At 34.4% G+C, this 27,827-nt stretch overlaps 1 protein-coding gene across 1 annotated transcript in view; it reads right to left on the bottom strand.

Annotated features, from left to right (window-relative positions):
* Mms19 (MMS19 nucleotide excision repair protein) overlaps positions 1-27,827 on the bottom strand; it is a 364,717-nt gene that overhangs the window by 218,391 nt on the left and 118,499 nt on the right. Inside the window, exon 11 of the mRNA XM_090393489.1 lies at positions 6,933-6,981. Coding sequence (XP_090249615.1) covers positions 6,933-6,981 — 49 coding nt within the window. The remainder of the gene's footprint in view (positions 1-6,932; positions 6,982-27,827) is intronic.

Here is a 27,827-nt window from a genome sequence, read left to right as displayed (position 1 = left end):
AAATAGTAAATAACGATCAGTAATATTACAAACAATCCTAATGAGAAGGATGAGCCTGGTGTGTTGCTAACAATTTATTGATATTTGGCTCTATATTTGTCAGCAGCATTCTTAAATCACAGCGATCAGCTATTTGTAGTAGGTTTCTTTTTTTAGTTAAAAGATTTGTGACTGCACTGAATCTACGTTCCACTAAATATGATAATTGTAATGTGATTAAAAACTTTTTTATTACAGCCCCCAATCCAGGATAAAGTATAGGCATCAGCTTTTGCAACCAGAACCGTTGGTACCAGTTTTTGAACTTTAATTTCAATTCCTCATGTGTTGTTATTTCTATCAGTTCTTGTAATTGTAAAGATTCTTCTGTGTTTGTACTTGAAAATGGGTCCAAAACCCAATCAGGTATTTTCATTTCAAGAATATCTTTAAATCATTGGTTGAAATCATAATGAAGAGCTTCCAAGTGCTGACAATAGCTGAGCATGTCAGCTAAAAAAAAAATCAGCTAACGCCTTTTTTTTTTTTTTTTTTTTCCCCCCGTATACGGTGAGTAGGCGAGGCCATTTAGCCCTATCCTACTTTTGGAGACTGAGTGGGCAGTTCAATCTCCACTGGTACCAATCAGAGATAGATGGCCCAAGGCTATCACTAATTAAGTGGTACTCAGTGAAGAGAGACGGCTCAAATGTGCCGCCATCTCGTGATCCCTAACCCTAACACAATATATTTAATGTCTGAAATAATGTGGGTTCTACGGTCGATTTTCTTGAGTTTACAGGACGAAAAACCCTAGTTTCCGGGAGGAAAAACCTGCTTGCCCGTGCCAGAGATCGACTAACTCGGGAACCGGTTGAAAAAAGGCTTAGAAAAATTTCCTCTAGTCGCCGACTAGACTCGAAACCAAGTCTTCCTTCGTGCGGCCAAGCGCGGTGGTTGGCAAACGCCACATCCACTGAGCTACACAGGCTCGCTGAGCATGTCTTCATCACATTTTTCCACTGTTCATAGATTTGGAAACTGGCTGAATTCTCCTTGTTCTAAGTTTTGTTTGTACCATACAAGTTTTCACACAAATGCAGAAATAACAGCTTTTGTTTTTATTAAATTCAGCTCATCTACTTACAGCTGTAGATTTGTTTCACTAAATTTGACAAGTAGGTCAAATAAACTATGTCACTTTTGAAATTAATCAAGATGGCTCATAAAGAATCATCTCTGTTTTCTAAAATCTGTAGCACTGAATCAAAGAGTTTATAAAATCGATTCAAACAAGCACCCTTTGATAACCAATGAACTTCTGTATGGAGCAGCAAGTGACTGAATTCTTCATCATTTTCAATGCAAAGTTGTCCAAACAATTTGTCATTCAATGAATGACTTTTGATTTTGTTGACTGCTGTAATTACATAATGTAATACCTTGTGTAGGCAATCACAGTATTTCACAGTATCACACTCAGGTATTTGGCAAATAAATGTTAACAATGAATCACACAGTGTATAGCAAATACATTTGGCACCACCTCTTTGAAATATGCAATAAAACCACAATAGCACCCTACCATGGAGCAACATCAACAGCAACTGACAAGATATTATCCAGAGGGATTTCTTTTACTTTAAAAAACTCTTCCAATGCATGAAATATCAATTCTCCTTTAGCAAATAATAATTCTTGGCAAATTTTTTCTTCTTTTATATATCGTGCATATGCTACATTTCCTGGTAAAATAGACTCATCAAGTTGTATAGAGAGCTGGGTTATTTTTAAATACTCACATAATGAGTCTTCAACATCGTGGGCCATTGCATCAATTCTTCGTTGCATTGTATTATTGCTCAAAGGAATTTTCTTGATAATATCAGAAGCAGGCTTGTGCAGTGTGTATGACCTCACTAACAGCTGATAGAATTAGTTCTTCACCAACATTATGTGGTTTTTCCGCATAATGTTGGTGAAGCAATCAGTAAGGATATGTTGTAAGAGTTGCGCACCACATTATCATCTAGTTTGGATGCTGCTGAAAACATACCTGCCAATGTTGGTTGTTTCAAAAATTTTTCTTTAAGTGCTTGAAAATACGATAAATCCTTATCCTCTTTATCAGCATGAGTTTTTAATTGTTCTTCTAGTCTTGAAGGATTCATAGATTCAATTGAAAAAAACTTTTTGGCAAATCAGGCACATTGGTAATGTTATGTTTGTAGGCAAGTGAATAAAGCTGAATTTCAAATATTCGATATTATATTGTCTAAATTTCTTCTTGGGTTCAGCCATTTAAATTTACAAAATACTAGAATGCATCTTAGGTATGTAAACCAATTTAAGTTTACAAGAAAAGGTATAAAAATATTCACATGAAACCTACTGTTTTTTTATTATTATTATTATTCGTGACACCTCCAAGGAGTCCGAAGACTCATCGCGGGAGGACACCTACAACTGTCTCAACTACAACACCGAACCTCTACTACGAATCATCTCCATCAACGCCATCTACCGCCCACCTCCACCACTACCACAACTAGTATTTTTTGTCTGTAAATTGTGTGTGTTCTGAAGGGCCGATTTGTCTGTATTGGAACAACAATAATTTGCTTTCTATGTAATCTGTATAAGTAAGGTACTGACTAGGTATCGAATATGCATTACATCAAATTGCTAACTGCCTGTCAAACAATTCAGAAACAATCTAAAACTGATTTCATACGTCTCACATATTTATAGTATTACACAGTGAACAAGTCATAACATGCACATGTTCCTGCCAACGTGTACTGGACTTGTAAATCCTGATCACTTGAAAGTGCATACCCACCACTTTGCTTGTTAAGACCTGTTGTTGGACTTTCAATGCCGATTGGCTGTACCTTGTGCATTTCCTTGGCAAATAAAAGAACCATTACGACCTTTACTTATGTTATACAACAGTTATATCATCAAAATTTTTGATGATAAATTTTTTTCAGCACCTAATTTTTATCCTTTACTTTCACCACTCCCTTACTTCAATTTAATGCTCCTTTTTGCTCATGAGGTCACTACTGCCCTCCTGGATCTTTCCAACGCTCCCAAGAGGGTGGTACCACCCACTTTGGGAACCACTGATTCATAAGGATAACATTATGAAAGAAAGGATTCTTTAACTAATTGAATAACAGCCGTAAAAAATGTGGTATACAGATCTCCAATAAAGAGAACAAACCTAGGAAAATAGGTTTGAAAACAAAGAAAATTTCTTTTTACTTAAATATAAAGAGCTAATAAGCTTCATTTCGGCAATATAAACAATATTTTAAATTAAGGGTATATAAAATCCACATTGTTTCAAAACCAAATAAGAAACTCAAAGATTGGAATCAGAGAGTTTCATGCCGAATATAGTACACTATAAAGTATCAGCGAACACTAGCGTGAGCTAATGCAAGTGACCCTAGTACGTAGTACAATACCGGACGACTCATTGCAAAGGTGGGGAAAGTTCAGATAGCTATTCTTAGGTATTTTCCATAATGTAAAAACACATTTCCTAGGAAATGTATGCTGTTATTACATTATGGAGGGAGATCACCGCCCAGACCAGTTTCAGCCTTTTTTGAGGCTTCATCAGTGAGTAGCTGATGAAGCCTCAAAAAAGAAAATTTCAATTGCATTTTCAATGATTGGGAATCTACAGAACAAGTAAAACATTTCTGCTATTTAGGCACAATTTTTAGTAAAGATGGCAAATTATACACGAAAAGAGACAACAGAATAAGCAAAGACAGTATGGTGGGAACAAGTTGAATAAATTTATATGGAATAACAAGTTGAATAAATTTATATGGAATAAGGAGGAAATGTCAAAACACTAAATTAAAAGTAAACAAGACAGTGTTCAAACCAATTTTAACTTATGAATCTGAGAGTTGGGTTAGAAATAAAACGACTGATCAAAGACTAGAGACCATAGATAATGAGAGTTATGAGAAAAATTAAGGGAGTGAACAGATGGCATCAGCAGAAGAATCATAATTAAAAATGATGATATTAGGAAAGAACCTGGCATTGTTAGTATTCAAGAATGTGTGAGGAATGATTAGCAAAACAGGTGTTTGATTCCAAGACAGCAGAAAAGAGACAAGAAGACCAAACTTTAGGTAGATCAATGTAGTCAGAAGTGCTAAGAAGTGATAGACTTATCTGGAAGAAAACTGTTGATATGAGATTACTGGTTAACATAAACTTAACCATGTCGTACTGTCACAGTATCCCATACATCTCATGAGGATACATATCAGGAAATAGATGATGATCAGCATTTTCTCCCTATTGTTCCCAAACATTCTTCTATGCCATGTATTCATTTCTTATTCTGCTGTTTAGATTTTCAACAGAGGACTACTAACTTCTTCCTTTTTTTTTTTTTTTGTCTTCTCTAATGATAAGAAACATTACTCCATTTTTTCCATAGTGGAAGTTTACAGGCAAAAATAAATCTGAATATTCTTAGATGTATGCATAACTGGGAATCCATAAAAAAAACATAAAATACACACTGGAAAAATATTTAATTAATTATACAAATAATTTGGTTTAAATATCTTAATTATAAGTTTAACAAAACAGAACTGGAAAGATATTTAATTATAGTTAATTAAACATCTCTCCAGTGTGTTCACTGTATACTGTTTGTTTAATCTCAATGCCCATTTCCCCATTTTGATGTCAGCCTATATCACTCCACTTCATGTTGCCTGCCATTCAAGCAGGTTATCTTTGCATTTAGCATCGAGTTTTGAATACTATGGCTACTCCTTCCTTTCCCTAATCATTATTGCCTGAATATAAAATCTCATAGTTGTTATTTAAGAGATTCTGCCTGTTTTTGTTTTCTATGTTTCAATAACAGTAAACATATTAACCTTACTGTTTAATTCTTTTGCTGATAGTGCACTTGAATTCTGCTGATTTCAAGTTGGAGTTTGTTCAGGAAACTTCATTGTTTGCTGTTCTTGCAGGACAAAAGCAGCGAGAGGACTGATTAACTGGGATGATGCTCCAGCCAGCATAACATTTCATATTTTTGTATAATTATTGACATTTGGTTTAAGCTGAAATAGAATACAATTTGGTTGGATAAATCCCAAACTGCCTGACTATCTTCATTAATTCAGTACCTAGATACTAATGGGTGTGCTATGAGAAGGTGAGGACTGGACATTAGATTAGAAGCCAGATGTCATTTCTCCCATTCCTCAAACGGTTATGTGGATGTCTCCCTTCCAGTTTACCTAGCTTTGACCCTTAAGCAATCCCCATGAATATCATGTTAAAAAGTTCCCAGCATTTCTATATATGTGTTAGTTCCTAACATTTCAATATATACATATAGTGACTAATGTCTGTAAAGTATTCTACCAACTAGTGTGTGTGTTACAACAATGTTCTGGTATCAGCATTGGAACTAGCAATTGACTGTAGTATATACGTTCATTCTCTTACTTTTAAATGTAATTATTTATTCTCAAGTTATACTGAGAATTGGATAAGACTTATCTTAAAGTATTTGTGAATTTTAATTAATTAGCAAAATACTTTTCATTTCTCATAGTTCACTTTTACCTGAATATATCTTATCCACAGGTAAGATAACAAATACTAAAGATAACAGATACTCCATTATACTGGAATTATAGTTGATAAGTAATCATATTCTTGTAAAATTAAGTAATCATAAGTCTTCATATTCGCCCACAGATTAGAGACCTTTCGACACTTCTGCGCATGTCACAAAAAGGAGAATCCATTCCAATAATAGGATAATTAATCCGTATCGTTGGATGAGTTGTTTATTATTACTTGTCGGAAAATTAACTTCTGTTTTATGATCATTGTAGTTCAGTATGTTGCTTGTATAACAGTTGGAAAATTTTACCTATAAAGCACATGATTTTGCGTGTTGGTGACCAAATCGTACGTCCTTCATTTCTTTCTTCCCTTCAGCATGAATCGACTATTCTTGGCAAGTTTCCAAGTGGAGATCTCTACAGCGTGGGCATACTATAATAACAATAATTTGCATGAGAAGTACCTTCATGACTTACTTTCTGTTGTATTAAGAATAACTGACCTTCAAGTTTCCTTAAACAGCTGAAAACATTAATGAAAACAAGAATATAATTTCTGTCAAGTATAATACTTGTATGGTGGGCTAAGTGGATGGATAGTATCTCTGTCTTCACCCACAGGCTGTGGGTTTGAATTCTCCTGAGGTGTGGTTGTTTGCAATTTTCACTGCAAAACCATCATCTTGCTTACTAGAAGTCTAAAATAGCTTGAAAAGGTTTCCATATTATCTAACCAGCTATAGGTGAGCCAGCAAAAGGCTTACTCTTATGCAGAGATTAACATGATGTGTGTATACAATACACACACAAACAAAGCAAACTTACACAACTATCTCAAATCCAGAATATAGAGAAAATATGGTAACCCACCACTATACTTTTTTTTTTTTTAATACTGAGTACTGGTTATTGATAATAAGCTCACATTATCATCCCAAAGGTCAAAACATGTCTAAGAAGTGAATTTTACTATAAGACAATTATGCTAACTAGTTAATTCTTTATATTTCAGGATACTCAGTGCAACTTATGATTAAGTAACTTCTAAGTATAAAAAAGAAGGCAAATTTATTTCACATGCAAACTGCTTTCACTGTTTCTTAATACAATTATGCTAATTCATCTGAGATTAGTTGTAACATAAAGAACATTTCCTAGGAAGTACTGAAAATGCTTACTTTACATGAAAGTTTTTTTTGTTTGCTTATGGTAGGGTAAAATATGGATGACAAAAAAAGAATATGAATATAATTTCTTGTGAAGCACCATATATTTTTAAAAAACTATATAACAACTGTTTAAAGCAATTTATCTTTTTACCTGAAAAAATAGAAGCTAAAAAGTCTTCTAAAATACGTGTCCTCTCTGCCTAAAAACGTATATGGGTATAACAAGTTATTTTTATTATATGAGATGACAAATTTCAAAAAATAAATAAACAAATAAGACTATTTTCACATGAACAGTTAATCAGATTACTGTTTTTTAATACTCTTCCAGGATTCTACAACAATTTGACATAGTTAATTTTTTTTACTAAATTTAACCTACGTATCAGTATGACAATAAATAAACCAACAAACACAGGAAATTACTTAAATTTTGATTCTTATCCCACCATATTGTGACAAAAAATACATCACTGTAATCTAATTTATTAATGCCTTTAAACATTACTCTTCAGCTACAACTTAACCATAAAATTACACACCAAGAAGATATTTAAAACTAATAATCTATGCAGTAAAAAAGCCAGTGAATTGCCTCTCAATAACAAATATTGTATATGTCCAAAATATAAATTAGAAGACAATATTCTGTTTTATATTCAGAATATTTCCAAAGTAATAAACTGCTTATTTAAGCATTTAAAATCCAAAGTAATTTTTAAATTTAGTCAAAACTTTGAAAGTGGTCTGAAAATAAACCACAATTATCAATATCTGATCTATTATAATACAATGTCTACAACTTCCCTTTCCAATCTGGTTTAACAGATTGGTCTACAACCCATGCACTCTGGAAAAGATTAACTGAGCACTACCATGGTTATAACGATGTTCTCATTCCTGACCACATAAACAAAATAGCAACAAGAAAACATCAAAATCCAACTATTGAAATAGCAGTGCATGCCAAACAATATTACTATGTTCCTGATATTAAAAATACCATTACACCGAATATCAAAAGAAGGAATGAAACAGGATTATAGATTTCAGTAATTTTAGATATAAGGACAACCCTCAATACCATAAGCTCTTATAATTGCCATGTGATTATTTCATTCTGGCAAGAGAATAAAGCAAAGTACTATTGTAAAGTTCAACCAATTAAAACACTCCCCATTTAACTCTCTATATATAAGAGAAATGCAGCCTCTCATGCACTTTCTTTCCTTTTCTTATCCACATCTGAAGAAGAACACTGAAGTGGCTATACAGCATCATAAAACTCTAAAAGCTTCTCCTTGGTTCTATTGTATTTGAATGGCTTCATCTTCCATACAGTCATCTAATTTGTGCATGTTTTAATCTTATTCTTAATGTTAATTTAAAATAGAAATTTTAAGTTTACAATTTTTTTTTACAAATTTAGGTTCACATTACATGACTCCTTCCATCACGAGATAGAAACTACATTTAATAGATCTCACATCCCATGTCATAAAATATAAACCAAAGCCTTACCCTCTTTTCTTAATCTGCTCTGGCTCAAAACTTTCATCTTATACTGTTCAAAATATCTGCTGTCTACATCACTCTGACTTCTGATAACATCTTTGATTATTCATCTTTGAAGTTAGATTTCCTGCAGTCAAAAACCTAAATGGTGGGATCATTTTTCTTAGGAATATCAGTGTTCAACCTCACATTGACTTCTCTTCTCTAATTTCACTGATCGAGGTATTTTGTAAGCAATGATCTAACACAAACTATCTACCTACTCACCAGAAAATCGGATAATTCCGGTTAGGAATAATGTGCTGCTTATTTCTAAACAGTTCTCCTTAAAAATATACTATATTAGTGTATTATTATAAATGCAACAATTTTTTGAAACGGAGATGCAAAGCAAGAAATATTTAATTTTATGCATAAGAAGTAAATAAGAAAGGTAATTTGAAAACAAAGACTGATTAGAAAAGAGCCCATTATTTTATTTTTGAATTACAGACTTTTTATGGATAACAAACTAGCAGAACCATCATGCTATAATATCATAATCTGATTTAAGCATTGCATTTTAGTTTTATTTTGGAATTCACAATATACATTCTATAGAATATATATTGTACAGAACCATACAGAATATGGTTTACACTTTTGGGTAGCACACCAAAAATCTCCCTAAAAATCCTTGTCTGAATAATTTCAGGAAAGGACAATCCTGATTAACATCTGATGCTTTCTCCGTAATTTGCTCTAATCCAGCAGACATTCTGCTCTTGTTTTATACCTTTTCTGCAGAGTAATTTCATCAGACACTGCTCTACCAAACTGGCTGCCAAGACCTTCACTTTGAATAAAAATCAAAGCAGCTAAAGGTCATCATTCAAATTAAGTTCAGCTTCAACCTTAAGAAATCAACTTCTCATCCCTTGTCCAGATCAGTTGCTTCATTTCTCCAAAGAACTAAAATCACTGTATCACCAGCTGTTCAAGGAAACATATCAATAAGTTCTTTCATTTGATGTTTTAAGGATACTTGTGACATAAAGACTGAATAATATATGCATGTAAACACAAGAAAGATATTTAATTAACCAAATATTTCGGTCTGGAAATAGCAGTCCATCTTCAGTGGCACTACAAGAACAGTTAAAAAATAAATAAATAAATAAAATATAAGGTGGAATACTAACAATAGATCATTTAAAAATAGAACAAGCCGCATGATGTTATATTGTTAATAATTTGTGGATTTTTATATTGAGGAGATTATTCATATATATTATCTTAATATTTATCCTACCATAGAGATGATCTCTGTTTCAAACAATTATTTTTTATTTATTTCCGAGTGTACCTATATCTTTTTATATGCACAAAGGTTCACTCCAATTGGTGCAATGATCTTAACTCTTTCAGAATCCAAATAATCACTGACTCAAGACCAAAATACAAAATAAACACATTTAATAAAACATAAACAATATATATACACTTCAAACAAACATTACATAACTAACTACAAATTAATTGGATCCAAGGCCTTTTTAAATTAAACTTACACTTAAGACTAAACTAAACACTTTGCACAATCACAAAATGTTCATAGCAGTTTCTCTCTCTGTCAAGGCCCTTCTCCAAAGACATATGACTCCATTCTTCATTTACACAGGATCCTTTTCATCACTCATGTAGAACATATAAAATCTTCCTGACTTAATTCTGTCTCTTTTCTTCAGTATAAATAATAGTCAGATCCGGTGTCCTTAATACAGATGAAACTTCCTAATCAGAGTTTTCTCGAACATTCCTTTAGAACGTAAATAGCAAATTCTTCTTTTATTCACTAAATGTTTATTGACAGTCTTAACTCTTCCAATAAAAAAAAATTACAGTTCTACGATTCCCTTTTCGGAATCTACTATTAATCTTTCAATTAGTGTTTCCTCCAATATTCCGTTTAAAACGCATATAGCAGCATTTTCCTTTTATTCATCAATACTTATTCCACTTTGAAACTTAATAGTTCCCCGATTCCTTTTTCGGAATACACTATTAATTTTCTTCTGACTGTCACTTAAAAAACTTAAGTTCCTTCCGAACCTAAATGTCTGCCGGCCTGTGTTTCTAAATTCCTCCCAAACGCTCTCTTGTTTACAGCCATTACTCCGATACCGAACGCTTTCTTCTCAGCTGTCAATCACACATCAAACCTCTCAGCGAGCATGTGCACTCCGTGGCAAGCGAGAAACTAAAGTACTGTATAATAGCTGACACGTTGTCTCCGTTAGCGACAAGAGAATGTCCTCATAAAACACAAAACTTAATATTTTCAATTATAATAAAATTCCTGTAAGTAATACAAATATCAAATCCAGTAAGTACATCAATTTTTTAACTTCTTTACTTATCACTTATGACAAAACAATTTCCATAACGGGCACATCGCAAGTGCCGACAATGCGTGTTATGAAAACAAGAATAATCAACATTTTAACATAAACAATTCGTAAAAATATTCAGAATTTTAATTATGATTATTTTTACAATATCACTAAGTATTAAAGGGAATATTTTCAAGCAGAGATATGATTGAAATAAAGATATTAATTAATAATATTAAATAACATAAAATTAATATGAATTAATCAGTTATCCTGATTAGACTTTCCCAGATTTTTGATATAGATATAAAGTCATTCCGATTCAGGTTAGGATGATGGAGTAAGGCCTCTACGCTTTCTTTGAATAAACGTTCAAATTTATAACGGGATCTATGTAAGAGGCGAGTTTTTGACCAAAGGATGTTGTGGTTAGTTTCAATCCTGTGCTGAGCCAATCCAGATTTTTCAGGTTTGTTGTGATGAATGGAGGATTGATGTTCTTGGATTCTTTTTTCAAGAGAATGTCCAGTTTGTCCAAAATAGAAGAGATCACAGTTGCAAGGAATTTGATAAACTCCAGGAAGAGATATAGTTGAGTGTTTGTCTTTAGGAGAAGGAAAATTTGTTAATAGGTGAATATGTGTAGCTGTTAACTCATATTTCTTCAAATACTTCTTTACTTATCACTTATGACAAAACAATTTCCATAACGGGCACATCGCAAGTGCCGACAAATAAATTTGTCGGCACTTGCGATGAATAGAATAGGTTCTGAAATCACGGATATGTAAGGAATTGGAACTCAACGTATTGAATCTTCTTTGTTTTGTGGTGGATTATAAGAATCGAGAAGCTGTTGAGTACTCTTTTCGGAAAAACCATTGCATTTCATGTGTTGTTGGATAATAGAAAGTTCTTTCTGTAGAAAATTAGAAGTAGAACAATTAGTTTTGGCTCTTCTGATTAGACATTTTATGATTCCTGTTTTTTGACAAGGATGATGGGCTGATTCTTTAAGAATATACAACCTATGAATGTTGGTTTCCTGTAAACTGTAGTTGTAAGAGTATTTGAAGGTGACCGGATGAGGAGAACGTCTAAAAAAGATAACTGGTTGTTTTCTTCCATTTCCATAGTAAACTTTATACGGTGATGTAAGGAATTGATACTGTTTAAAAAAGAAGGTAAGGAGTCTTTGTTGTGCGGCCATACAGTAAAGATGTCATCTATATATCTTACCCAAAAGGATGGTTGAGGGAAAATAGACAAGAAGAGGACTTTTTCTAGATGTTCTAAATAAAAGTTGGCTAAAGCAAGAGAGAGAGGACTTCCCATGGCCGTTCCTTCTACTCGGCTGTAAAATTTGTTTTGACATAAGAAATATCCAGAGTGTATTACGAAATCGAATAGTTTTATAATGTCTTCTGGAAAGATGTCAGCAAGTAATTTTAAAGTCTCCTTGAGATGCACATTTGTATATAAAGATTCTATATCAAAGCTCACCATAAGGTGTGTAGGTTGCAATGAGACATTTTTTAATTTTTCTAAGAAATCTGAAGAGTTTTTTAGAAAGGAACTAGAGTTTCCTATGTGAGATTTCAATAATTTAGCTAGATATTTGGCTATACGGTAAGTAGGAGAATCAATACAATCTACTATTGGACGAAGAGGAAAGTCAATCTTATGTATTTTAGGAAGACCATAAAATCTAGGAGGTCTTGCAAAATGAGTTTTAAGTCTTTCAATTGTGTCTCTATCTAAACTGATGACTTCATCTAAGAGAGAATTTAATTTCTTTAGTTGTCTGTTGGTTGGATTATAATCAAGTTCTTGATATGTGGAGCGATCTCAAAGTAAAAGAGAATGTTTTCTTCTGTAATTTGTTGAGTCCATAACTACTGTTGCTTTCCTCTTATCAGCTTTGGTGATAATGAGGTGATTGTTTTTTCTGGATATTTCTTATGTCAAAACAAATTTTACAGCCGAGTAGAAGGAACGGCCATGGGAAGTCCTCTCTCTCCTGCTTTAGCCAACTTTTATTTAGAACATCTAGAAAAAGTCCTCTTCTCATCTATTTTCCCTCAACCATCCTTTTGGGTAAGATATATAGATGACATCTTTACTGTATGGCCGCACAACGAAGACTCCTTACCTTCTTTTTTAAACAGTATCAATTCCTTACATCACCGTATAAAGTTTACTATGGAAATGGAAGAAAACAACCCAGTTATCTTTTTTAGACGTTCTCCTCATCCGGTCACCTTCAAATACTCTTTCAACTACAGTTTACATTAAACCAACGTTCACAGGTCGTTATATTCTTAAAGAATCAGCCCATCATCCTTGTCAAACAACAGGAATCATAAAATGTCTAATCAGAAGAGCCAAAACTAATTGTTCTACTTCTAATTTTCTACAGAAAGAACTTTCTATTATCCAACAACACATGAAACTCAATGGTTTTTCCGAAAAGAGTACTCAACATCTTCTTGATTCTTATAATCCACCACAAAACAAAGAAGATTCAATACGTCGAGTTCCAATTCCTTACATATCCGTGATTTCAGAACCTATTGCAAGAATTCTGAAGAAATATGAGTTAACAGCTACACATATTCACCTATTAACAAATTTTCCTTCTCCTAAAGACAAATGCTCAACTATATCTCTTCCTGGAGTTTATCAAATTCCCTGCAACTGTGATCTCTCCTATTTTGGACAAACTGGACATTCTCTTGAAAAAAGAATCCAAGAACATCAATCCTCCATTCATCACAACAAACCTGAAAAATCTGGATTGGCTCAGCACAGGATTGAAACTAACCACAACATCCTTTGGTCAAAAACTCGCCTCTTACATAGATCCCGTTAGAAATTTGAACGTTTATTCAAAGAAAGCGAAGAGGCCTTACTCCATCATCCTAACCTGAATCGGAATGACTTTATATCTATATCAAAAATCTGGGAAAGTCTAATCAGGATAACTCATTAATTCATATTAATTTTATGTTATTTAATATTATTAATTAATATCTTTATTTCAATCATGTCTCTGCTTAAAAATATTCCCTTTAATACTTAGTGATATAACATCATGCGGCTTGTTCTATTTTTAAATGATCTATTGTTAGTATTCCACCTTGTATTTTATTTATTTTTTTTAACTGTTCTTGTAGTGCCACTGAAGATGGACTGCTATTTCCAGACCGAAATATTTGGTTAATTAAATATCTTTCTTGTATTTACATGCATATATTATAAGTTCTTTCATTTTCTTTAACGATATGCTCCCCCCCCCCTCTACATACACCCTAAGTGTAAAACCAATCCCTGCTATGTTTGGTTTTGCACTCCTTTTGTGCTGAACATTGTGTGTGTGTGTGTGTGTGTGTGTGTGTGTGTGTGTGTGTGTGTGTGTGTGTGTGTGTGTGTGTGTGTGCGTGTGCATTTGTACACACACACACAGTAATACACTGCATGTTCAACTTATGTAATTTCACATAACGTGATTTTTTTTTTTTTTTTTTTTTTTTTAATTGGAAATTTTTGTTTGGTACATATAAGCTCTACGTACATGGAAATTTATGTGGAAAATCCCTAGTATCTGTTTATCTTCAGAATGCAATTTACCTGTTTTGCAGATGGCAGGTTTCCCTCACCTCACCCTTAATTCATTGAACCCAGCAAATATATACTGTAATAAATTTTCAAAGAAAAGCCATTAATTTAGAAAAAAAAATATGCTATTGTGAAACACAATACGAGAGGAGAGAAATAAACAAAGATATAAAAGTGAGTGGGTTTAGTTGAATCAACAATTCTTACCATCAGAGATAATGCTAAAAATATTAAGGAATCAAATAAAAAGGGCCACACATATGAAAGCAGCTGGAGTTTGTTAATTTGAGAAGCAATTATGGAAAAAATGAAAAGAATTCTAGATTAATGGATTAAGCACCAAATAAAGACAACCTCAGTATTTCTGCTCAAGAGATTCAAGAAAAAAGCCAGAAACATTTATGAGTTTTTAAATATTGGCTATGTTATTGTTCATAGTGATATATCTACTAGTTTAAGATACAAAAGTATACCAAGGATTTGAAACAAGAAGTGATTATAATTCGGTTTTGTGTGAGATAAAAGTGAATACCATAACAGAAAGAAACGTTTATAAGAAAGTTTGAAAAAAATAGGATACAAATCCTATTGGAGAAAAAACCAAACCTTGGAGAGATCAATGGTGAACTTTGCAGAAAACTACCTGATTCAGACAGGAAGGCACATGGTGAGGTTTGCAGGATAGAAAAATTTGAACTTCATAGTGAACTCAAGAAGTTAAAGAAGCAGTCCTGAAAAAGAATGTGAGAAAGGTATACCAGAAGACTGGGAAGAATATAGATGATAAATATCACAAAGGTAACAAAATGTTCTGGAAGCTATTGAGAAAGCTTAGAAATGGAGGAAAAATACTATAAAAGGCAGCAGAGATGATATAGGTGATATGAGAACTGAAGATAATGATATTTTAAATGTCTGAAGAGTAATTATTTTGAAAGATTGCTAAATGAAAATTGTAGTGATGGAACAATGGTCGAAAATATTCAGGTGGAATGCAATTAGGAATACATATCAGTACTTGAGATAGAAAAATCCATTAGACACTTGAAATGTTGGAAAACAACTGGATTAGATCATATTTGACCAGAAATGTTCAAATATGGATGTGTAAAAATGTTGCAGTGGCTGAACTGCATAAGGCTTTTTTTTTTAGAATTTTAAATAACAAACAAATAAAATATTCTGAAGGCCTTATTTTAGAAGTACAAAATGGATTTAGAAAAGCATGATCATGTATAGATCATTTTGCCTAAAATTGATAATAGAGAAAAGAAGATTGACTTTGAAAAAGCATTTGATAAAGTTAAAAGAAGTATTTTATTTAGTATATTAAAAGAAAGACAAATACCAAATAATATACTAAACCTATCATAAGTATATATAAAAACAATCAAAGACAAATAAAATTAAATTATGAACTATCATATCAGAGAGAGAGAAATCAAGGAGTCTGACAAGGATGTCCCCTTTCAGAACTCTTTTTAATATTTATTTAAATGAAATAACAAAATGGAATAAAAATTTCCATCAAGAGATTAAACTTTCTCCTACTGTAAACTTAAACACTCTCCTTTTTGTTGATGGTCAAATAATAATTACAAATTCTGAAGATAACTTATAGAAAGATAATTTAAAATTCATTATGAAAATTATGGAAACAACTACCATGTTAGAATAAAACTTCAGTTTAATATAAACTAAAATCATCACTCAATGTTTCGACCTTCACATTAAGGTTATCATCTGGAGTATACAAAGAAACAAGCTATGCTACAATCTACATGGTATGATAAAATTACATTGATTATGATTAAAACTACTGGCCTGACCTCTGGTGAAAAAAACAAAACCTTACTACATCAACGATACAGTCCTGTTATTATTATTATCTATTTGGTTACAAAAATAAATTAAGCTAGAGATCAACATATTTACACAAAGTTACTCATATAAGTATAGATACAAATTAAAAAAACAAAACAGAATGGATAGTGGCCAATAAAAGCGGTATACAGAAAAACCTTGCTTAATGCAATTAATTAATCCATCAATTAATGCGCACTAAGCGTAATCACGTTAAAAATGAATGCAATAAACAATAGGAATAATTATAATTCATCAATCAGTTAGTAGCATAAATTCAGAAAAAAAATTTACAGTATAAGCTATATTAGTAGAGGATAAAGTCATCAAAGTTAATAAAAATCAATTGCTTAAATTTTTGTTTAATCTCTAGAATGAGCTACTTTTTTTACAAAAAAAAAATTAAGATGTTTGAATTGTGCTCGACATTTTCATCTTGTCATGCAATTTGCGATCGCTTTATCAAGATTTCGGCTGACTTTGAAGCTTCGTTCCATATCAAGTTCAGCATCAAACAAAATTTCCTTAGCATACTCAACGTGATTGAAAACTAGTTCAAGTACTTTTGCAGTTAGCTTCTTAGTCGTAACATTCTCTTCTTGTTTGCACTCCTTATTGTCTTCTTCATGTGCACACTGTTCTTCTAGTTGAAGGAGATCATTCTCACTTAACTGTTCTGAATGGGAATCGAGCAAGTCACATCTTCATTATCCAGTTAATTAAATACAAGTTCTTTTCCAATTGTGCTGATGTCTTCAATAATGTTAGATCTTGGATTTTGTGCACGATAGACTAACATAGGCTTCAGTTTAAAATTGCCTTCTGCACTGCCTCCTCATAAAAGCGTAAGTTGAATATTTGCTGATCGTCATAATCACCCTCCTGGATTATCCTTTGCAAGTCTTCATGAAACTTGCCTGCAGAATCTTTATCAGCACTAGCAGATTCCCCAGTTATTCTTATGTTATGCAGTCCAGTTTGATTTTTAAAAAGGTCAAACCATCCTAAACTCACAGTAAAGCTTTCACATTCCTCTTGAAATTTGGTCTCTTTCAATGAAGTAAAAATATAAAGAGCCTTTGCCTGAATATTCCGTGTACTAAGAGGTATTCTTTTTTGGTTATAATCCTCAATCCAGAGTGAATAGAAAACACTCCCGATCATTAAATGGCTTCTATTCCAGGTGATCAGCATGCTTAACGAAGCAGTAGCAACTTTTCCTTGTTCTTTGTATTCTTTGCTCTTATTTAATAAAATCCAAACTGTAGACTCGTTGTATTCCAGGTTTCACATAATCATTATATTACTAGCGCTACTTTCATGTCTCTTAGTGACTTCTAGCTTTTCTGCTCGCTGCAGATTGCCGACAAAAAATTTCGCATAATGTAAAAAAATAGCATAAACTGATTAATCACTTGCTTAAAGTGAAAAATCATGCTAACTGATTATCATGCATATCGAATTCGATTAAACAAGGTTTTCCTGTAATTGTTAGAGTCCTAAAGTCAGGGTTTGCTGGAAAACTTGAGGAACTAAGTGGGCTGAATGTGTACCATCCAAATTCTTGGGATTTTTATGCCGCCATTATTATTAAGATTAGGATGGTTAATCAAAATTTCAAGGCTGATTTAAATTTGCATTCATACCAGGTACTTTTCCAATCAATTGATTGTTTACTTATTGTTTACTAATTGATTACTGATTTGTAAATACTAACAGATTCATTAACCCTATTAAAACCAACTCGTTCATTATTGACATGCATCATTTCAAGGTGCAAGGATAGCTCTCTCCCTGAACCAAGAAGGTGACTTTTCTGTTATATTCTCATTAGATGAGCAGACACTGCAAAACAGTTGTTCACCTGCAGTTCAGACAATTTTCCCAATATTTCGGTGTATTAACATAATTTTTCCGTCTCTTTGCTGTACTTCACCATTGCTAATTTTTAACACTGTTGAGGAGAAGGAATGTGCATTACAATGTCAACGTTGGTGAACACACATATTGGTTTTGGGAGAAAACTTCTTTATATCATGCCAAAGTGACGATTTCTTAAGGCAGATAGGCATTTACTTTGTCCGTCCTGGTTCTGTGGGATATGACAGGCAGTATGTATTGAAAATCATCGGCAAATAAAATAGTTATTCCACCCATTCTTCAATCGTCTGATCTGAACCAAGAACACTGATGTCCCTCAGTGTTCTGTTGACCGCTTCAACATATGTTTTATGGGACATTGTACATTCATTCCAAATGATCAAAGAAACCTTTTGTAATAATTTCGACAAATTACTTTGCTTTGATATATTGCAAATAGGTGTATCACTAGTCACATTTGTAAGTGGTACTTTGAAAGTAGAATGAGCTGTTCGACCACCTTGCAATAGAGTAGCTGCTATATCTGAGGATGTCACAGTCAGAGCAAACTTTATCTTGGCTTATCAACTTAGCTAATAACAAATTTAGTAAAAATGTTTTCTCAGTACTGACTGGAGCCAAGAAACACAGCTTTCCTGATTGATTTTCACAACTTGTTAAAACATTGTGTAAAACTTCAACTTGATCTGAAGTTAGTGATTGTTCGTGCTGACTTAATAAATCCTGAAATTCAATGAAATTATATGAGGTTTCCTAGATTAAATCTGTACCTAGAGGCAAAGGATTGTTTGGTATCATAAGACCAAAATCTTTTAACACTTTTGTCACTTACTGACTTAATAATTAATTCAAGTCTCAGTAATGCTTCATTACATATTGCTTTATTAAACTGAGCTTGGCATAAGATATCTTCCAAAAAATGATTTTTGTAAGTTGATCATAGCAATAGAGGGTTAGTCATGTTGCAGTGAACCAAAATGACAAATAAAATGTAGCTTGGTCTGAAGTGCAAAGATGACGGCGAGTTTGAAATTATTGCAATGAGAATCATTGCAATAATTTCAAAGGATTGTTTGATCCTGTTATGTTGGATGTACTACACCATTTACTGTTTTAGATCGCTGAATGATTCTGGTCCTTTTACATGCATCAAGAGCATTCATAAATAAAAGCATTCAGCATTACTGGGATGTACACTATAAACACGACTTAAAGTATCGCTCTTTTTCACACCAGGATAACCGTTCACGTTGGCACTCTGTCTTTGTTGAAATTTGTTTTGATGCCAGGTGTGGTATGTAGGTACCTCATTATAAGTCAGTGTTCGGAAAAAATTATCTTCAATGCATAACTTAAAAAAGGCTGTTAATGTTGTGTCCCTTGGTGACTTCACAATGCTGAGTACATTACTTTCTGTGAAGTATACTTTTTGACCATTTTTGGAACTGTGAGATGAACTATGGTTGGATGGTGCTCATGAATATCAAAAGATAAAATATGCCAAATGGCTTCAGAGATACTGATGTATCATCCAGTTTGGTACAGATCTACTTCAGCATGTTCATTTTGCAAAAAAAAACATAACTTGGTCTGAGCCCTTCTTGATATACTTGCATATATATTTGATGGATTTCATGGAACTGCAAATTTCAACAATTATATGTGCATTTAAGGTTCATGACAAAACTGGATTATAAAGGCACTATATTATTATTATTACATAGTACCTCCAGGGAGTCCAAAGACTCATCGAGGGAGGGCACCTACTCCACAACTTTCCATCTCCACCACTCAATCCACCAACTGCTACTACTATGTTCAACATCTACATCAACGCCATCTACCGCCGGCCACCACCACTAGTATTTTCACAGACAATCACAAACATCCATGCCCATGGTGGGATTCAAACCCGCAGCCTTTTGGCTGGAGAACGAATATGCTAACCACTCAGCCAAGGCTGGCAATTATATATGGTAATTATCAATTTCGAAAAGTTCCTTGGCTATTATGTATGGTAGTAATACGGCCACAAACTGAAGGAACATGTCAACAATATCATGGATATCCATCCTCACCTGTTTGAGTTTCTCTGATAAATGATCTTGGATATCTCTTCGTGCACTTTCCTGACTTCATGCACGGTGAGTTTGGATGAACAGTTTGCATGGACTGCGGACCATATGTTTTGTTATATTGTTCAGTTCTTTGTCCCATTGAGGAGAAGGTATCTTGGCACTTATAATGGAATCAATTTTATGACTCTTAATTTATCTTTGAGCCAAATCAATATGTAAGCATGTGGAAATCCCCTTTTTTGCCATTCTGCTGAATACATATAGTACCTCCACAATCCAAAAATCTTGTGCTTTGTGATGAGATTTATTAATTTCATCAGCTTGCCATGAAAAACTCTTGCAATGATGTCGTGCCGGTCATAAGTCTTATTACCGGTTAGTAATTGGCCAAAATCTCTGGCCAATTACTGTTGCACATGAAGGTAATGAAAAGTTCATCGCCACCATACGCTCTAACATAGACCATTGCATTCCGAGTCTTTTCATGGAAATAACAGGAGCTTCCTATGAACGAAGAAGGCAATATTCGAATTTGGTCAACGTTTGAAGCATTTTCATCAGCACACAATGCATCGCGAAGATGTATATAATTTTCTAGCCAAAGTTTACTTTGGTTTAAATGCATGTTGGACTCAATTTCAGAATGTTGTTTATTTTTTTACGGTATATATTAAAACACAGAAACTAAGTAAATAATTAATTTATTAACTTATTGCTGATATTTCGCTGGTGTTATAACCAGCATCTTCAGAGCACAAAAACACAGTTAGTTACAATATGCGAGACTATGACAACATGGTGTAATCAGCAGACTGGTTAAACAAAATTGTAGCAGCAACACAAAGACTAGAGTCTTGATTTTTTGGTGCCCTCTATCTGGAAAAAAAAAAAAAAAAAGCATACTAGTTTTTTCTTAGGATGACTGTCTCCCAGATCTTAGGCAAGTTAATACAGCCATATTTGTTGAGATTTGGAGTGTGTTTCAGGACTTCTGTCGCCTCTAAGAACAATCTCTCCGACTTCTGTGTAGTACTTTTGTGTTTTTCCAGTTGATCCTGTGTGCAAAAACTTATCAAAAACAAGTTCCACTCGGCCAAAGCCCAATGTATCTATAAACGAGCGAGTGTAGCGCTATTACGTGAACAGATTAACGCCACTCATCTGGAACTAGCAAAATCAAATTCAACCATCAACACGCTATGTGAATCGCTTTATAATATTCTAAATATGGAACTTTGGGAGATCCTAGATAACATCACCGACGCAACGGCTAAAAAAGAATTCGACAGAGTCAAAAACCGGCACCAAAATAAGTTTTAAAATCTCCAACAACGGAACACCAGACAACGACCGCAATTATAACAAGACCTCGTCATCGTGAATCTATCGTCGCTCACTTTAAGCAAAAGAAGCCACTAGTGCTTTCAGTCGAGGGCACAATTTTGCCGTGACTCCCAAACAAGTTCCAAAAGCCAAAATAATGGCATCCATCGAACGAGGAATATACGACCTGCCTCCAACAATAGCTAACAACATACATTTAGATGTGGCCAACATCTTAATCAAGTCCAAGCCTCCCAAAAATAACATCCCACATAAAGAATTCATTGCTATAAAAGAGCTACAGAACAACAACCAGATTATCATAACAAAAGCAGACAAAGGAAATACAACCGTAGTGATGGACACAACAGAATATGATAACAAAATGCACACACTATTACAAGATCAGTCAACATACAAAATTATAGATCGCAATCCCACCAACACACAAAAGAATAAGGCATGAAAATTATTGAAAAAAGTCACCTCCTGGCCCAAAGACACAGTAAACAAACTCAAGTCCTTCCATGTTCAAACACCTAGGATCTATGGAGCACCAAAAATTCACAAACAAGGCACACCCTTATGCCCAATTGTGGACAGTATAAATAGTCCCACATACAAATTGGCTAGACATTTAGCGAAGCTACTAGCCACTCTCACAAACAATTCTCCCTTCTTTGTCAAAAATGCAGCCCACCTAAAAAGCATCTTACAACACCTGACCCTAAAAAGCTCAGACTTAATAGTAAGCTTTGATATCACCTCACTATACACAAATGTACCACTTACAGAAACCCTCAATCTACTGAAGTCCCACTTTCCCCCCCATGATATATTTGAACTATTCAAATTCACAATACATGCAGGATATTTCACATGGAAAGGAAAAATATACAAACAAATAGATGGGACAGCCATGGGCTCCCCCCCCCCCCCATAGCCAACTTTTACATAGACCACCTGGAAAAACTTGCAATCAATACAGCCACTCTCAAACCAACACTTTGGCTATGCTATGTTGACGATGCACTGGCTATTTGGCCACATGGCCCAGAGACATTGGAAACATTTTTAGCGCATTTAAATAGCCAACATCCAAAAATCCACTTTACTATGGAACTGGAAGCTAATAACTGTCTGCCCTTCCTGGATACACTTATCACACGTCTTCCAGATGGTTCCTTATCATTTTCAGTTTTTAGAAAACCCACACACACAGGGAGATACTTACACAAACAATTGCACCATCATCCTTCTCAACAATATGGCATTTTAAAAACACTCACCCATAGAGCGAGAGCAATCTGTTCCAATGACAATGTTCTTGCTGCTGAACTGGCTCACTTACGCCACACCTTCTTGGCCAATGGCTATAATCAACACAAGATAAACAAAATACTAAACGCTCCTAAGAAACCCCTCCCACCATCCACCACAGAGAACTACAACAAAACAAAACAATCACCATCCCATACATCAAAGGCACATCCGAAAAGATTTCAAGAATTCTCAATAAACATAAACTACGCACTACATTCAGACCATGTAGCAAATTAGCTACCCTTATCCGCTCACCCAAGGACAGCATTCCCCCTTTATCACATCCAGGAGTCTACCAAGTACCCTGCTCATGTAATCAAGCCTACTACGGTCAAACAGGAAGAACTGTGAACATCCGCATCAACGAACACAAAAGATACGTCCGGAATTATCATTATGGCAAGTCGGGCCTAGCAGACCATGCTCTGGATACACCTGCACACAGGATCAACTGGATAAACACAAAAGTACTACACAGAAACTCTTATAAGTTGGAGAGATTGTTCTTAGAGGCGACAGAAGCCCTGAAACACACTCCAAATCTCAACAAATATGGCTGTATTAACTTGCCTAAGATCTGGGAGACAGTCATCCTAAGAAAAAACTAGTATGCTTTTTTTTTTTTTTCCAGATAGAGGGCACCAAAAAATCAAGACTCTAGTCTTTGTGTTGCTGCTACAATTTTGTTTAACCAGTCTGCTGATTACACCATGTTGTCATAGTCTCGCATATTGTAACAAACTGTGTTTTTGTGCTCTGAAGATGCTGGTTATAACACCAGCGAAATATCAGCAATAAGTTAATAAATTAATTATTTACTTAGTTTCTGTGTTCTAATATATCCGTAAAAAAATAAACAACATGTTCAATGAACACATAAGTCTGTCCACACGTTCAATTTCAGAATACACGTCAACCCAGTATTGATTGACAAGATGACCATATCTATGTAGTGGGTTTAAATTTTCCATTCATATCATCATTCGATATGCTTAAAAATTCATTGTTGAAATGGTTTTTCTACTTGTTCTCCACTTCTTCCTGGATTAATTTGTGGTAAATCAATGCAATATCCATCCTCTCATCTGCAAAATAAAAGTAGATATTGGAGTGCATAGGCTCTATGTATCTCACATATCCATTTTAATCTGTCATTGCATCCACGTAAGATCATGTCTCTGCAGTTAAATTCTTGCCCAGTAGTGACAATCACTACTTTCTTAGTTGTGGGTACATTGAATCTGCATGTGTGATAGCTGATACTCAGTTTGTGTGTATAGCCAGTCTTAGTTCTTGCACATTGTTGGCATTCCCTATAGCTGACTTAAAAGTTTGTATATATATATATATGTTATGCTGATGTAACATTCCTTGTAAATCAAATATAATTTCTGAATTTTCAAATCTACACTTTTGTCTATAATAGAAAGCTGTAGACAACGGAAAGCTTGTTCATGTAGGCTTGAAATGAAGTGAATTTGTAAATATTTATGATCATTTGGTTCGACTGGCAACAAACTTCCAGCCAAATGGTACACTTTACCTTGCACCTTGAAAGTAGGTATGAAACCTCCACCTCAACTATTTGCTTCATACCAAACGATGTCATTTGAAATGCGGAAATGCAAGCTCGAATAGTTTAACTAAATTGATGAGACTGTGGATGTTGCATTGTAATGAGTGATCATAATGGTTCAGAGGAGCTATGATTTCATTTATTATTATTATTTGACACCTCCAGGGAGTCCACTCATCGAGGGAGGTCACCTGCTCTACAGCTCTGTCTCCACTGCTCAATCCACCAATGCCATTTACTGTTGACCACCACCGTTAATATTTCTACAGACACTCACAAACATCCATGCCCACAGCAGGATTCGAATCCGCAGCCTTTTGGCTGGAGAGCGGATACACTAACCATTTGGCCAGCCATTTAGTTTCACCTTTCCATTCAAAAACACAATCAGGGAGATTCATATCTGTATTTAAATGCTGACATACTACAGTCATAGTACCAATCACAAGTGATGGATCAGTGAAATATCTTATATTACAATTGTAAGAGAAAGGAGACTGTTCCTTATTATTCCAAGTAACTTCTTAGAGAGAGAGAGAGAGAACCCTCAGTTTCTAGGAGAAGGAATCCCTATTTCACTCTGTCTATTTAGTTTCAATATGCTTTGCAACAGCTCAGCTACTTAGGCATGATATTTAGTGAAGATGGTAAATTAAATATGGAAATAGACAACAGAATCAACAAAGCTGGTATGGTAGGAAGTCAACTGAATAAATTTATATGGAATAAGAGAGAAATTAGTCAAAAAACTAAATTAGCTGTATACAAGACAGTGTTCAAACCAATTTTAACTTATGGATTTGAGAGCTGTGTTAGAAGTAAAACACTTGACCAAAGACTAGAGACCACAGATATGACTCCCGAGAAAGATTAGGGGCATGAATAGATGGTATCAATGACAATATTATATTAAAAACGATAGGAAAGAATTTGACATTGTTAGCATCCAAGAATGTGTTAGCAGAGCTAATCTCAGGTGGTATGGTCACTTAAACAGAACGAGAGAGGAAAGATGAGCAAAACAAGTGTTCTCTGCCAGGTTGGCAGGAAAAAGACCCAGAGGAAGATCAAGATATAGGTGGATTGATATGGTAAAAAGTGCCATAGAAAATAGAAATATAAGATCTGATAATGTTGGAATCTTAACAGGTAACAGATTGATTTGGAGGATAGTAGTAATGATGTAAATTTTTCATGTAGTACTATTATATCCTGTACACCCCCTTGAGGGTACATGTCAGGAATTTGATGCTGCTGCTGATGCTTTGCAACAGGAGTTAAGCGACTTATAGACCTTGCTCTTTGTCATGGCATATTGGGGAGAAAAAATGCCTACTAATAATTATAAAAACTACTAAAAAACATAATAATGGTAATAACAAAAGAATTTTAATATAGCAATATCTAAAAAATTTAATGATACCTGGCCACAAAACAGTGGCCAAATATTGTTAAACTGCAGTACAGGCCATGGAGGGAGGTAAAAAATGATGAAAATGCACATAAACCATCTCTGGAATATCCTCTACCTATTGGTGAAGACGTCATCAAAATTAGTCAATTTGTTCTCGAGTTGTAAGTGAACAGTGAAAACAGACTTTGCTTTATATATATATATAGATAGATAGATTGATAACAGATGTAATTAACTCTGTATTTAAATCTAATTTAGTTCAAAAACAAACTAGATTAAAAGTATATAATACATTAGCCCTACCAGTCCTATGGAAGGGAAATCTGGACAATAAAACAAAAAGACAACAAAGATTAATAACAGCTGAAATGAAGTTTATGAGAAAAAACTGCAAAGTATACTCGATTTGATCACAAAAGAAATGAAGAAATCAGTAATAGAAAAAATAAAGGAATATAAACATAAATGGATGGAACACATTGAAAGAATGAAAACAGAAAGATTACTAAAACAAGTATTAAATTTCAAACCATTAAGAAAAAGAAAACCAAGAAATCCTCTAAAGAGATTCAATGGACTTCTGAGACCAGAATCCATGAAAAGTATGATGACGGTAATAATGTGATATTCTTCTTCTTCTTTGGCACTACAGTCCAACATATCCTTGGACTCTCGTTTTTGGATTTCATAAATCACTATGAGGTGGGATCGTTACCCCCATGCTCAACCATGTGTAATTGTCTGTGAAGCGTTGTGTTCTTAAGACCAGTTTGCCTGCTTTGCGGGAGGAAAAACACCAGATAAACTGGGGAGAAAAACCCTGCAGTCCACGCCCAAGACTGGCTAACTTGGCTATGTCTGAGAGAGAGAGAGAGATTCATAGCTCCTCACGTCGCCGATGAGAATCAAACGCAGGACACACCTTTTCCAGGCATATGGTTGTGGAGTGCGTAACCACTCGGACAATAATGTGATATTAGTTTACTGGAATTGTTCATATACACAAACCTGCCACTGAATTAAAAACTTTTAATTCAGTGGCAGGTTTGTTATTCAGTGGCAGTTAATATTGTGTTGGACCTACTTTGGCTTGAATTATAGCACATATGCAGTTTGGCACAGATTCCACAGTGTTAGATTGCATCTATGTTTACTACATACCAGCCATTCCTTTAAATGGCTCAGGTTTGATGGAAGAGGACTTTGCTCCTTTCTGTTTTTCTAAGATGTCCCATACATTCTCAATGGGGTTCAAATCCAGACTTTGTGGTAGCCAGAGAAGATAGTGGAATTCGCTGTCATGCTGAACAATTCTAGTGTGATGGATAGTAACATCATCATCCAATAAACAACCATCACCCTGGATAAAAAGTCAATCTTGCAGGAGGGCCTTAATCAGCAACAATGCTCAGATATTCCTTGCAGAAAGAAACCCAACCTTCCAGCAATATCAGATGACCCATTCCATATCAACAGAACATGTCCCATACCATGACACCACCTCCAGAACCTTGAGTTGTTTACAAGGCAAGCTGAGTTCATTACCTCATGGGTTCATTAGCTCCTGAGTTCATTACCTCCTGCCAAACTATCCCTACTGTCAATACAGAACAGAACAAGGTGTACTATGACTGGTTGGACCACATGACTGTTCTCCAGCCTTCCAGTATACAGTCAAGGAGTTCCTGAACACAACTGCAGACAAACTTTCAGATTCTTTGCAGAAATCAGTGGTTGCATATAGCTCGGTGGGATAAGGGTCAGGAACAGCCTTCATTAAATGCTTCAATCAATTGCTGCACACAGGAAGTTCTGTTTGGTACAAGCCTTTTCAGATGTCTGTGATCGCGTTCATGACAGACTATCTTATTAAACTGATTAAACAACCAGGATATCTCACCTTTTGAAAAACCAGTCAAGGTCTAATGTTGGCTCCAGCCAGATGGGCACCCACAATAAGACCTTTATTGAACTCTGAAAGATACTTTGTTTTTCCCATTGTGATCAGCACTACTGACGATAACTGTCCAGTAGCATTCATAAATAGTTGCCTGGAACAGATGCCATGTGACCAAGTATTTTG

This window comes from Typopeltis vanoorti, chromosome 5, assembly GCF_054136105.1.
Source record: "Typopeltis vanoorti isolate ZY-2024b chromosome 5, IOZ_Tvanoo_1.0, whole genome shotgun sequence".
Classification (NCBI taxonomy): Eukaryota; Metazoa; Arthropoda; class Arachnida; order Uropygi; family Thelyphonidae; genus Typopeltis; species Typopeltis vanoorti.
This window is presented reverse-complemented; position numbering and strand designations above follow the sequence as displayed.